The sequence below is a fragment of the Chiloscyllium plagiosum genome, chromosome 18 (assembly GCF_004010195.1).
Source record: "Chiloscyllium plagiosum isolate BGI_BamShark_2017 chromosome 18, ASM401019v2, whole genome shotgun sequence".
In the NCBI taxonomy this organism is placed as follows: Eukaryota; Metazoa; Chordata; class Chondrichthyes; order Orectolobiformes; family Hemiscylliidae; genus Chiloscyllium; species Chiloscyllium plagiosum.
In genome coordinates this window covers 1,648,265-1,662,774 of record NC_057727.1, presented here as the reverse complement: position 1 = coordinate 1,662,774, position 14,510 = coordinate 1,648,265, and the positions used below count along the sequence as shown (strand labels likewise).

Sequence of the window (14,510 nt, the reverse complement as noted above, 5' to 3'; positions counted from 1 at the left end):
GAATACAGGGAGAACTAGCCATTTGGATACAGAACTGGCTCAAAGGTAGAAGACAGAGGGTGGTGGAGGGCTGTTTTTCAGACTGGAGGCCTGCGACCAGTGGAGTGCCACAAGGATCGGTGCTGGATCCTCTACTTTTTGTCATTTACATAAATGATTTGGATGTGAGCATAAGAGGTACAGTTAGTAAGTTTGCAAATGACACCAAAATTGGAGGGGTAGTGGATAGCGAAGAGGGTTACCTCAGATTACAAAGGGATCTTGATCAGATCAGCCAATGGGCTGAGAAGTGGCAGATGGAGTTTAATTTAGATAAATGCGAGGTGCCTGATTTTGGGAAAGCAAATCTTAGCAGGACTTATACATTTAATGGCAAGGTCCTAGGGAGTGTTGCTGAACAAAGAGACCTTGGAGTGCAGGTTCATAGCTCCTTGAAAGTGGAGTAGCAGGTAGATAGGATAATGAAGAAGGCGTTTGGTATGCTTTCCTTTATTGGTCAGAGTATTGAGTACAGGAGTTGGGAGGTCATGTTGAAGCTGTATAGGACATTGGTTAGGCAACCTTTGTAATATTGCGTGCAATTCTGGTCTCCTTCCTATCGGAAAGATGTTGTGAAACTTGAAAGGGTTCATAAATGATTTACAGGGATGTTGCCAGGGTTGGAGAGATTGAATAGGGAAGGGCTGTTTTTCCTGGAGCATCGGAGGCTGAAGGGTGACCTTATAAAATCATGAGGGGCATGGATGGGGTAAATAGACAAAATCTTTTCCTTGGGGTGGAGGAGTACAGAACTCGAGGGCATAGGTTGAGGGTGAGAGGGGAAAGATTTAATAGAGACCTAAGGGGCAACTCTTTCACACAGAGGGTGGTACATGTTTGGAATGAGCTGCCAGAGGAAGTGGTGGAGGCTGGTACATTTAAAAGGCATCGGGTGGGTATATGAATAGGAAGGGTTTGGAGAGATATAGGCCTGGTGCTGGCAGGTGGGACTTGATTTGGTTGGGATATTTGGTCGGCATGGATGAGTTGGACCGAAGGGTCTTTTTCCGTGCTGTACATCTCTATGACTATATCTAGTACTAAGGTGCAACAACATTTTGCATTTATGTAGCACCTCTAATGTGGTAAACCATTCGAAGGCTCTTCGTTGCCTTGATAATACTCCAGTGGTTGTTGCTGGGCCATGGAGTCATTCAGGCAGGTAACTGAAAGCTTGCTCACTGAGACAGCAGGTGGAGCACATCACCCACATGCAGAATCGCAGTGAGATTGGAAATTATCTGAAAACTTTAACCATGTCTTCGTATTCCTCCCACAGCTTAATGGTTGCAGTCATATCATCTAACTGCTTCCTTCCTTGTCAGAGTGCAGATTGGCAGTAGCTGCAGAAACCACATCCTTATCTATCCTTCACCACCCCATTCCCAAACCCCTCAAAATCAAGCCATTCCCGTCTTTGCCCAATATCTTCTAAGTGGCCTTGAAAAACATTGTCTTGTACAATGCTGCTCGGGTGGGCTACCTGTGCTCCCAGTTTTATGAAGCTTTGTGAAAAGCAGTTCTTTTACTTTCACATGAAGGATGTGAGATCATGGTTACATGTGGATCACAAGACCATTTTTAAGGGAAGCCTCTTATTTTCCGTCCTGGCATTGAACATATTCCATTCAAAGAAGTGTCTTAAAACGAGAGAGAGAGAGATAGCGATAGCGGTTTGGGGAGAGAATTGCAGAGCCCCTTGTTTTAATAATCATTCACGGAATGTGGGCCAGCATTTATTGCCCAGAGGGCAGTTAAGAGTCACCCACATCGCTGTGGGTCTGGAGTCACATGTAGGCCAGACTGGGTAAGGATGGCAGTTTCCTCACCGAAAGGACATTAGTGACCCAGATGGATTTTTCCAACAATTGGCAATGGTCGTCATTAGACTCTTAATTTCAGGTTTTTTTTATTGAATTCAAATTCTACCAGATGCCACAGCAGGATTCAAACCCAAGGCCTCCCAACATTAGCTGAGTCTCTGAATTAATAATCTTGCGTTAATAGCACTAGGCAGTCACCATAGGCAAAGGCAGAGATACTATAAGCAGTAAAGAGTGGGGGATGCTGAAGTGGACAGAATTGAAGGAGCTTGGATTTCAGTGGGAACAAGGTGGAAGAGAGGATATGAGAAACCTTAGTGTGATTTGAAACTAAGGACTTAGAAGTAGAGAAGGTGTTAAAGAAGGCAGGCAGGAAATTTCCCTTCATTTTCTGTGGCACAAACATTACGCTGTAACTGTTTCACGTACCAGTTAGACCTTCTGGACAACAATTTCCAGGAAGGATATGATTGCTCTGGAGAAGGGCTGGAGGAGATTTTCAGGGATGTTACTGGGAATGTGGAATCTTGGTCACAAGAAAAGGTCCGATAGGTTAGAGGAGTTGCTTTGGAATGCTGGGAAGATTTGATGAAGGTGACGAGTCCAGGCAGAGTGGACCAGAGGAATTTGTTTCTTTCACAGTGAGATCAATAACCAGTGTACAGAAATTTAAGTTGATTGATCAAAAGGTGTGGGATTGAGTAATTTTTTTTATGCATTAGATGGTGGGGGACTCCCTCCCTGAAGAGACAGTAGAGGTACATTGAAAAATACTTAGATATGCTGTAGAGGTGCTGTACCTGCACGGATTAGACTGGATAATGTTTTAACTAGCAGACATGGACTAAATGACAGCCTCCTGTCTTTATGTATTGTCAATGTAAAAAAAAAGGCAAACAAATTACACACAGCAAGATCCCACAAACGGCCATGATTTCCATCACCACCTTGTGTGCTTTGGGTTTTACTCAGTTCTAACTTTAAGGTTGTCTTTCCTGGTTCTGGCTCCTTCTCTTTCCATTTCTCCCCCACCCCACCCCCAACAGAGGAATTAATGTTTATATATTTAGGAACTTAGTGGCCCAGCTGGATTTTTCCAACAATTGACCATAGTCGTCATTAGACTCTTAATTCAAAATTTGGGAGAAGATTTGTAGCTCGGGTGCTCGTTGTTGTGGTTCTGTTCGCCGAGCTGGGAATTTGTCTTGCAAACGTTTCGTCCCCTGTCTAGGTGACATCCTCAGTGCTTGGGAGCCTCCTGTGAAGCGCTTCTGTGATGTTTCTTCCGGCATTTATAGTGGCCTGTCTCTGCCGCTTCCGGTTGTCAGTTCTAGCTGTCCGCTGTAGTGGCCGGTATATTGCGTCCAGGTCGATGTGTTTGTTGATGGAGTCTGTGGATGAGTGCCATGCTTCTAGGAATTCCCTGGCTGTTCTCTGTTTGGCTTGCCCTATAATGGTAGTGTTGTTCGACTGGGACAGTTTAACCTTCTGTGCATCTCTGTGATTATCATCCTGTCTGAAGGAGCCATCTGCACGGTGTATAATTTACAGTGACAGTCATTAGGAGGGAGTTGATGCAGGAGATCGTTGGAATGTACTGTTTAACTTCTGGTTGATCGGACCTTAATCACTGTGTCCCTAAGCCTCTTTCATCAAGGGCATGTAAATCATCGAGACAGAATGCAGCCCTCAACTTCCCAATTTACCCGACCATAATATATCACAAACTCGATCATCTTACATTGTGCTTCCCCTCTCTGTCTCACCTCCATCTCTATTTCTATTCCTGGCTTGTTTCCCTGTTTTTTTTCTAATCAACCTTTTCAGACACACCTGTAGAGCAGGTGGGATTCAAACCTGGGCCTCCCAGTATCACTGTGACAAAGAGAGCTTCTTGTCTTGTTTATTCAGTCACGGGATGTGGCTGAGGCAGAATTTATTGTTAATTTTCCTTGAACTGAGGGTCTTGATCAGCTATTTCAAGGGGCAGTTAAGAGTCACCCACATTGCTGTGGGTTGGAGTCACATGTAGGCCAGGCGTGGATGGGGCAGATTGCCTTATGAGGAAAGGTTGGACTGGCTGAGCTTTGAAGAGTAAGAGTTGATCTGATTGAAATGTACTAGATACTGAGAGCTCTCAACAGAGCGGACATGAAGAAAATGTTTCTTTTGATGTGAGAGTCAGGAACAGTGACTCACTGTTTAAACATTGGGTGATTAGATTAGATTACTTACAGTGTGGAAACAGGCCCTTCGGCCCAACAAGTCCACACCGCCCCGCCGAAGCGCAACCCACCCATACCCCTACATTTACCCCTTACCTAACACTACGGGCAATTTAGCATGGCCAATTCACCTGACCTGCACATCTTTGGACTGTGGGAGGAAACCGGAGCACCCGGAGGAAACCCACGCAGACACGGGGAGAATGTGCAAACTCCACACAGACAGTCGCCTGAGGCGGGAATTGAACCCGGGTCTCAGGCGCTGTGAGGCAGCAGTGCTAACCACTGTGCCACCGTGCCGCCGTGGGGGGGGTCACCCATTTAAGACAGGCAAAAGGAAAACCTTTTTTTCTGAGGGTCATGAATCTTTGGAAATCTTCCTTAAACACAGTGGAAGCATATTATGTGAATATTTTTAAAGCAGCAGGCATTGATTGTTGTAGACAAGGGAGTGAAATGGTGAGAGTGTGGAGTAAGTGATCAGGTATGATCTTATTGAATGGTAGATCATATTGAGAGGCTGAGTGGCCTACTCCTACTCCATAATCACCATGAGGGAGACTAGCTTTCAGGCTCTTTTATTCCTGTCAGGCATGGTGGGATTTGAACCCTTGTCCCCAGAGATTATGCCTCTAGTTGACTACTCCATTGACATTGACCCTGTGCCACACTCTTTCCCCAATACGTTCTTATTCTGACTGAATTCCAACCTTCACCCTTCTCCATACATGCTTCTACGATCCCTCTTTTACTTTTATCCTCGCTATTTTTTTAGGCTATTGCTCACCCTTTCTGTCTTTCTGAATTGATATACCAACTTGCCACACCCTAATCAAGAAGCAGAGCAAGTTTGAGGGGCCAGGAATGCCAGCAGGCTGATCAACTGCAGAATCCATCATGGCTGCGTTTGGTCTTGGTGAATGGTACTTGTGAGTGAGAATGGAAACTAACTGTCCCATTTTGTCCACATGCTTCCCACACCAGCCCCCCCCCCCCACCCCTGCCATGAGTCCCCGTCACCTCCCCCAGGGGTATGGGGCCAATGTTAGAATCCACTCGTCCACTCAACTCAGCACTATGTGCACATTGTGCCATTGATCCTACTCACTTTCCAGCTGACAGCTCTCTGGCTTCATCAGCTTCTCCTTTGATCTGAATGTGTTTGCAGGCTGTTTCAGCAATGGTATTATTCAGGCCATCATGCTGCTGCTGGCTGTTTGAAATATATTAATAATTCTTTAATACCCTTTTTAAAACATACCCTTTTAATCAGCTTCCATTACCCCTTCAAACAGCTTATCCCAGATTACCACTCGCTGTTGCAAAAACATTTTTTCTCATCTGCCACCCCGTTTCTTCAGGTGCCAATTCCTCCTGCCACTGAAAACTCTCTCTCTCTCTCTTTATTCCAGCAAAATCCCTTGTGGTGATTAAATTCTTTCTTTATTCAGTCGGGATTTCTCTGCTTAAACAGTTCCCTACATGAGAACCAATAGCCTGCTGGTGTTATAATTGGACTGTTAATCCAGAGACTCTTGCAAAGTCCTGAGGACCCAGATTCACATCCTGCCATGACATACTGAAATTGAATTCAATAAAAATCTGGAATTAAGAATTTACTGATGGCCATGATTCCATTGTCAGGGAGAAACCCATCGGTTTCAGGAAATTGCCATCCTTACCTGGTCTGGCCTACATGTGACTCCAGACCCACAGTAATGTGGTTGACTCTTAACTGCCCTCAGGGCAATTAGGGACGGGCAATAAAAGCTGGCCCAGTCAGTGATGCCCACACCCCATGAATGAATGGAGAGAAAAAGCCTCACAATGTCCCATAGCCAACGAAATAATGTTTTGAAATATAGTCACTGCTGTAATCTGGGAAGTGCAGCAATCAATTTGTACACAGATAGATCCCATTAGTAATGTTTGTGGTAATGGAGAGAGAGATCCCATTAGTAATGCTTGTGGTAATGGAGAGATAAATGGCAATAAATGCTGTCCAGCCTATGCCATCCACATCCCATGAATGGAGAATACTAAACACTTCAGCAACCTTAACTCCTGATCTCCTTTGGAGTTTCACATCAGCCTGAGGGAGCAGACAGAGCTTCCATTTTTGTGTTTCTATTTGTGGGATTTCGGCATCACTGGCAAGGCCAGCAGCTTTTGCCCATCTCTGAATTCCCTGGAACTGAGTATCTGTCTCTCTCGGGCCATTTCACAGGCAGATGAGAGCCTTAACCAGGTTGCTGTGGGTATGGAGTCACGTGAGGGTCAGACCAGTGATGAAGGCAGACTTCCATCGTTAAAGGATGTTAGCGACCCAGATTGGTTGTCTTTTTTTTTAAAAACCCTATGATAATTCCATGGTCACATCCCTCACCTTGTGTTTCAAATCCAGATGTTTGTCAATTGAATTCCACATGTACCAGTTAGCATTGGTGGGGTTTGATCTCATTCCCAGAGCTTCAGCCTGGGCCCAGTTGGGTTACCTCAGCCAGTGCAGTCACCACTGTGGAATATTTCAATGCAGTTCTGGTTGCCCTGCTATAGGGAGGATATTATTAAAATGAAGTGGGTTCAGAAAAGATTTACCAAGATGTTGCAGGAAATGGAGGGTTTAAGTTATATGGGGAAGCTGGATAGGCTGGGACTTTTTTCACTGGAGCATAGGAGTTTGAGGGGTGACCTTTAAGAGTCATAGATTAGATTAGATTCTCTACAATATGGAAACAGGCCCTTCGGCCCAACATGTCCATACCGACCCTCCGAAGATTAACCCACCCAGACCCATTCCCCTAGCCTATATTTACACCTGACTAATGCATCTATCACTACGGGCAATTTAGCATGACCAATTCACCTGACCTGCACATCTTTGGACTGTGGGAGGAAACCGGAGCACCCGGAGGAAACCCACACAGACATGGGGAGAATGTGCAAACTCCACACAGACAGTCGCCCGAGATGGGAATTGAACCCGGGTCCCTGGTGCTCTGATGCAGCAGTGCCACCGTGCCACCCCGTAGATAAGGTGAATAGCCAAGAGTGTTTTCCCTAGAGTGGGGGAATTCAAAACTAGGGACGTGTTTTTTAAGGTGAAAGGAGAAAGTTTTAAAAAGAATATGAGGAGCAACATTTAAGACATTTGGATAAGTACATGGATAGGAAAGGTTTGGAAAGATATGGGCCAAATGCAGCCAAGTGGGACTAATTTAGTTTGGGATTATGGTCGGCATTGGACCATAATGGTCCATTTCCATGTTACATGACTGACTCCTCCTGGGTGACAGGAAAACAAACGCTGAATCTGGCCACTCAGTCATTACACTGTGCTGGGCATACCTCTGATTACTGTTCCAATGCTGGCAATTCTCCTCTGAGCAATATTCCGTTGCAATTTCTTAATGTCTTTCTTGAAATGTGCTTGCAGGTCTGATCCTGCCAAATGGCGACATCAACTGGAACTGTCCCTGCCTGGGCGGGATGGCAAGTGGTCCGTGTGGGGAGCAGTTTAAATCGGCCTTCTCCTGTTTTCACTACAGCAAGGAAGAGGTGAAAGGCTCCGATTGCCTGGAGCAGTTCCGAACAATGCAGGAATGCATGCAGCGTTACCCAGACCTGTACCCGCAGGACGAAGAGGTGGAGGAGGAGGAAGAAGACAGCAGCAAAGGGAAGACTGACCTCCCAGCACAAGAGATACCAGCCTCCCAGAGTCCGGGCTCCAGCTAATAGGAGGAGGGTGGGGGTCCTCCTATTCCCCCAGACTGCTGTCCCCTGTTCAACCTCTCTGTTCACCACCCCCTCATGTCAAGCCAATGCCAAACATCAGAAAGAGGGAATGAAAACAGAAATTGCTGGAAAACTTCAGTAGGTCTGGCAGCATCTGAGAGAGAAAGCAGAGTTAACTTTTTGGGTCCAGCAACCCTCCTTCAGAAATGCTTCAGCATTGAGTCACTGAATCTGTTTTCTCTCCTCAGCCGCTGCCAGAGTTTGTCCAGCAATTTCTGTTTTTTGTTTCTGATTTCCAACACCTCCAGTTCTTTGGGGTTTTTTGACAATTTTTAATTCTTGTGCGTGGAGGGGATTTTCTTGAAACTGCAAAGGGGCTGGAGCGAAGCAGAACAGAGTTAGTGGGTGGGGAGGACATCTCACCTTGAGGCTCAGTAGGTGGAAAGTGGCACCTTAGCTCCAAATGTTGACAGTGGGGACCATGCTGAGTGTCACCATCTGAGACAGGGAATACAGCCCTGGTTGGGATGGGGGGGTGGGGAGGGGAAGAGCAAATTCAATCCTCAAATCGCACTGAGCTGTTACCCAGTGTAACAACCTCCCTCCTAACCAAAATGCAGGAAATAATTGTGTTCTAGTAAATTAAAAATATTTTTACCTTGTATCTTGGTGCCCGGTTGTGTGTTCTCATTGAAGTCAGATTAATTTTGCTTTTGTTGATTTTTCTCCTGGATTCCCCTCACTGCCTCGACCCAACAGCTTCTTTGTTGTTGCTTCCTCCCCGTCCCCCTACACCCTGGTCCTTGTGTTACACCCCCCCCATTCTCCTTATCGCTCCCCGGGATGTCTTTGTGGAAATCTTGTCTGCCACTTCCATGTGAATGCCCACAGACACCTGGGAATCACTGGCCTAAGAACGTCCAACATAAGGGGGGGAGCATCCAGGGAGGCATCAAGAACCTTGAGATAGGAAATCAGGGAAAGGAGGAATCTGCCACTCCAACACCCCACCCACACACTTCCCATGACCACCTTCTGTCCTCTGTGTAACAGAGCCTGCAGTAGCCCCATCGGTCTGTACAGACATCTACAGACTCCACCCTGAGAGTGGCAGAGAGTCATCCTCGTCTGCGAGGGACTGCCTATGATGATGATGAATGCCATTGGGCTGTTCGCCCAGGGATGGCATCAAGATCAGTGGAGGTTTTGGCCCTGGCAGCTGGAGTATTTAAAATCGAGAATGCTCTAAAGGTCAGCGTTGACAAAACACCGAGGTCTCAGGAGAGTGTGTCTGGAGAAGATTGCAGACTTAGGAAATGGAGGAATTAAGGCTGAGAAATTTAAAATATAAGACATTGCCAGACTGGGAGCCTTGAGACCAGAGAGCACAGTTGATGAGTGAACAAGATTGATTCTGTGTTCGATGACATGGAGCAGTTTTGGATGAGGTGGTGTCCCGTCCAGGATATTGACTGAGGCACTTGCGCTGTGGTTAGTGACTTCTGAAACAGGAGGCCCAGTTTCTCATTCCATCTGCTCCAGAGGTGTGTAATAACATCTCTGGACAGGTTATGTGGAAAACTTCTCCATGGCAGGCATTGGTGCTATTTGACATAACACTGCTTTGAATCAAACCTTGAGCTTACTAATCTGCCTGACACGCTGGCTTGGACATGTCATAACCGTTTTCACCAACAGCATGCCTAACCTGACAAGTGAAAGTAAATTCAATTTTCAAAATGACTCTTCCACTCCTTTGCTCGATTCTCAATCACCATCTGATTCCTGCTTCACATTTCCTTGGCAGAGACTGCTTTAATGGTGAAATATGAGGTACTGTTTGAAGCTTTGTGAGAGAGAAGTCACAGTGGTTTTCCTTAAATCATGCGAGAGCTCCAGCCTGTAGCATGTGAATAGGAGCAGTGGTTGAGCTGCATTCCTAGTAGCTGGTGTGTTTTGGGTAGTGTGTGTGGGGGCTGGTGGGATGGGAGCTGACTTAGCCACCTCAACATTTAGAAACAAAAGGGCTGGTCTTGTCCACAGGACATTAGAAATCGAAGTTGCCAACTCTCTGGCATTGGCCTGGAATCTGAGGGTTCGAGATTAACTTCTCAGGTCGCTGCTGTGAACAGGTGCTAGGAATAAAGCCATAGAAGCCATTAAATGGTTTAAATTGAGTGTGGTGCTGGAGAGAGTGGGTCTGGAAAAAATGTCCAGAATTTACAGATACCAGAGTCTGCACCTTCAGGAGAGGGAGGGGGACCCCGTACCCCAGTGAGCGCCGGCCCCTTTGGGAGAAGGAGGGGGAACCCAGTACCCCATTGAGGGCCGGCCCCTGCGGGAGAGGGAGGGTGGAACTTTGGGACCAGAAAATGGTTTAAAATCTTTCCAAGATATTGCCTTTAAGTGCTCTGAATGGTTGACTTCAAACTGTACGATGAGAACCCAATGCGTATCGTCTGACTTCATTCGTTGCAGGAAACGAAACGAAAACCCGGAACACATCAGGCGATGATCATGAGTGTGAGGAGATGGATGTTCGTCTGTCTGGAATGTTAAGGAGATGCTGCATATCAAAATATTCCAAATTTCTCAAAACATTGGTGTTCTGGTTTATATTGGTCCTCCCACATTTTGTGGCCATCTCATTTACACAGTCTGGTTACTGGAATTATTCATAACGCAGTTCGTCTGGAACTGTGTTACCTCTTATCCTAACACCAAAGCATATTCAACCAAAGTCTTTTCCCTGGGGGGGAGTCTACAACTAGAGGGCATATGTTTAAGGTGAAAGGGGAAAAATTTAAAAGGGGCCTGTGGGGCAAATGTTTTATGCAGAGGGTGGTGTGTGTATAGAACAAGCTGTCAGAGGGAGTAATAGAGGCTGGTACAGTTACATTTCATAGAACTTCTACAGTGTGGAAGCAGGCCATTTCACCCATTGAGTCCATACTGACCCTCTGAAGATTATCCCCACCCCATATCTCTGTAGCCCTGCATTTCCCCTGGCTAACCCACACATCCCCGGATGCCATGGACAATTTAGCACAGCCAATCCACTGAAGGGATTGTGGGACGAAGCCGGAGCACCCGGTGGAAACCCACGCAGACACGGGGAGAATGTGCGGAGTTTGCACAAAGAGTTGCACGAGGGTGGAATCGAACCCAGGTCTCTGGTGCTGTGAGGCAGCGGTGCTAACCCCTGTGCTACCCTATCAATGTACATTGCTATTCATTTCTCCCTCTCTCATGGATATAAAGGTCCCTTTTAAATACATTTTTTTCCCCATTTAGAGTGTGGGTGCCACTAATTGGGCAGGCATTTATTGTCCATCCCTGATTGTCTTGAGCTGATTCATTGAGCCATTGTGGTCTATTTGGTGTAGGTACACCCCCTGTTTTATTAGAGAGGGAGGTGACTCTGTCAGGCTGTTGCTTGACTAATCTGTGAGACAACTGTCCCAATATTGGCGCTCAACCCCACATATTAGTGAGGAGGACCTTGCGGGGTCGATGGGGTTGTCTCTGCCCTTGTTTCCACTGCCTCGGTGATCCTCTGGTTTCATTCCTTTGAGACTTTTTGACAGTCTGACACAGCTGAGAGACCAGTGAGAGTCAGCTACACATTGCTGTCACATGAGATCAACAGACTTCCTTACCAGATGGGTTTGTTTGTTTTTACAGGAATCATTGGGCCTTTTAATTCCGCCCCATTGGGATTTGAACCCATGTTCCTCGAGCATTACTTGGATCTCTGGTTTACTAGTGCAAAAACAATACCATACCCTCCCTGTACGGTAAGAGCCATTCACCTCAACTTGGAGTACTATGGGGTACTACGCTATCAAATGAAGTAAGAGGGGTCACACACTTGGAAATTAAGTGTCTCAATGAGGCAGAGAAACAGGAATCCGGAAGTAAGTAGAAACATCTAAATCACTAAATGTAGACACAACCAAACGTAGCCGGAACAAAATCCAACCAAGCACCAGGATTTATTTGTCGAGGGACAGTGTTGAGAAATCGCATGAAACTTGTTTTGAAACAATGGGAGAACTGTGCTCAGTTTTGGTTTTTTAAAAATGCTGTGGAGGGACTGGGGAACATGCCAGGACTGAGCCAGAACAAACAGCAGTGGTCCCAAAACAGATCCTTGTGGCACACCACTAGTGACCAGACTCCAGGCTGAATATTTTCCATCAACAATCACTCGCTGCCTTCTTTCAGAAAGCCAGTTTCTAATCCAAACTGCTAAATCACCCTCAATTCCATGCCTCTGCATTTTCTCCCACAGCCTACCATGTGGAACCTTATCAAAGGCTTTACTGAAGTCCATGTATACCACGTCAACTGCCCTACCCTCATCTACGTGCTTGGTCACCTTCTCAAAAACTCAATGAGGTTTGTGAGGCACAACCTGCCCTTGATGAAACCACGTTGACTATCTGAAATCAAATTGTTGCTTGTTAGATGATTATAAATCTTATCTCTCTTATAAACCTTTCCAAAACCTCACTGGTCTATAATTATCTGGGTCATCTCTACTGCCTTTCTTGAACAAGGGCACAACATTTGCAATCCTGCAGTCCTCTGGTACTAAACCTGGAGACAATGACGACTCAAAGATCAAAAACAAAGGCTTTGCTATCTCCTCCCTAGCTTCCCAGAGAATCCTCGGATAAATCCCATCCAGCCTGGGGTACTTGTCTACTTTCATTCCTTCTAGGATTGATAACACCTATTTGGAACTAAGCTCGATCCTTTCTAGTCTAATATTTCATATCTCATTTTTCTCCTCTGCAATATTCTCCATTTCCTGAGTGAAAACTGATGAGAAATATATGTTTAGCACCTTCCGATCTCCACAGGGTCCACACTCAACTTCCCACTTCTGTCTTTGACTGGCCCTATTCCTACCCTAGCCATCCTTTTATTCCTCACATACCTAAAGAAAGCTTTAGGGTTCTCCTTTATTCTATTTGCTAAAGACTGTTCGTGTCCTCTCTTTGCTCTTCTTAACTCTCCCTTTAAATCCTTCCTAGCTGATCTGTAACTCTCCATCGCCTCACCTGTACCATCTTGCCTTATCAACACATAAGCCGCCTCCTTCTGCTTAACAAGAGATGCAATTTTTGTAGTAAACCACGGTTCCCTTACCTTATCACTTCCTCCCTGCCTGACAGGGACATAGCTATGGGAAGCAGAGGCCTCACCTTCATCCCCCTACACTCCCGGATTAACGAGTTCAACATGTGGCGAGACATCGAGCAATTCTTCCGCTGCCTTCGTCTCCGCGCTTACTACTTCAACCAGGACTCCCGTCCACCCTCTGACGACCCCTTCTCACGCCTCCAACACACCCCATCTACCTGGACACCCCGTGCTGGCCTCTTACCTGCCCTCAATCTCTTCATAGCCAACTGCCGGCGTGACATTAACCGCCTCAACCTATCCACCCCTCTCACCCACTCCAACCTATAACCCTCGGAACGTGCAGCCCTCCACTCCCTCTGCTCTAACACCAACCTCACTATCAAACCGGCAGACAAGGGAGGCGCGGTGGTGGTTTGGCGCACCAACCTTTACACTGCTGAGGCTCAACACCAGCTCACGGACACCTCCTCCTACTGCCCCCTTGACCAGGACCCCACCCCCCACCACCAAACCATCATCTCCCCGACCATCCATAACCTCATCACCTCAGGGGATCTCCCATCCACCGCCTCCAACCTCATAGTCCCACAACCCCGCACCGCCCGTTTCTATCTCCTGCCCAAAATCCACAAACCTGACTACTTGGCTGACCCATTGTCTCAGCCTGCTCCTGCCCCACCAAACTCATCTCTGCATACCTCGACACGGTCCTGTTCCTCTTAGTACAAGAACTCCCCACCTACGTTCAGGACACCACCCTTGCCCTCCACCTCCTCCATGATTTTCGCTTCCCCAGCCCCCAACACCTTATCTTCACAATGGATATCCAATCCCTGTACACCTCCATCCCCCATCACGAAGGCCTCAAAGCCCTCCGCTTCTTCCTCTCCAGCCGTACCGACCAGTACCCTTCCACTGACACCCTCCTTCGACTGACTGACTGAACTGGTCCTCACTCTGAACATCTCTTTCCAATCCTACCACTTCCTCCAAACCAAAGGAGTAGCCATGGGCACCTGCATGGGCCCCAGCTATGCCTGCCTCTTCGTCGGATATGTGGAACAGTCCATCTTCCGCAGCTACACTGGCACCAACCCCCACCTTTTCCTCCACCACATTGATGACTGAATCGGCACTACCTCGTGCTCCCACGAGGAGGTTGAACAGTTCATCCACTTTACTAACACCTTCCATCCTGACCTCAAATTTACCTGGACCGTCTCAGACTCCTCCCTCCCCTTCCGAGACCTCTCCATTTCTATCTCGGGAGACTGACTCAACACGGATATTTACTATAAACCAACCGACTCCCACAGCTACCTAGATTACACCTGCTTCCAATCTGCCCCCTGTAAAAACACCATCCCATATTCCCAATTCCTTTGCCTCCGCCGCATCTGCTCCCAGGAGGACCAGTTCCAATACCGAACAACCCAGATGGCCTCCTTCTTCAAGGACCGCAATTTCCCCTCAGACGTGGTTGACAATGCTCTCCACCGCATCTCCTCCACTTCCCGCTCCTCCGCCCAAGAAC

The 14,510-nt window shown here is 46.9% G+C and overlaps 1 protein-coding gene across 2 annotated transcripts in view; it reads left to right on the top strand.

The window, feature by feature from the left end:
• LOC122558783 (mitochondrial intermembrane space import and assembly protein 40-like) overlaps positions 1-8,486 on the top strand; it is a 19,126-nt gene extending 10,640 nt beyond the window's left edge. For both annotated transcript variants that reach the window (XM_043707557.1, XM_043707556.1), the window contains exon 3: positions 7,524-8,486. In XM_043707557.1, the coding sequence (XP_043563492.1) occupies positions 7,524-7,822 (299 nt within the window). In that variant the 3' untranslated portion in view covers positions 7,823-8,486. The remainder of the gene's footprint in view (positions 1-7,523) is intronic.
• The last annotated feature ends 6,024 nt before the right edge of the window (positions 8,487-14,510 follow it).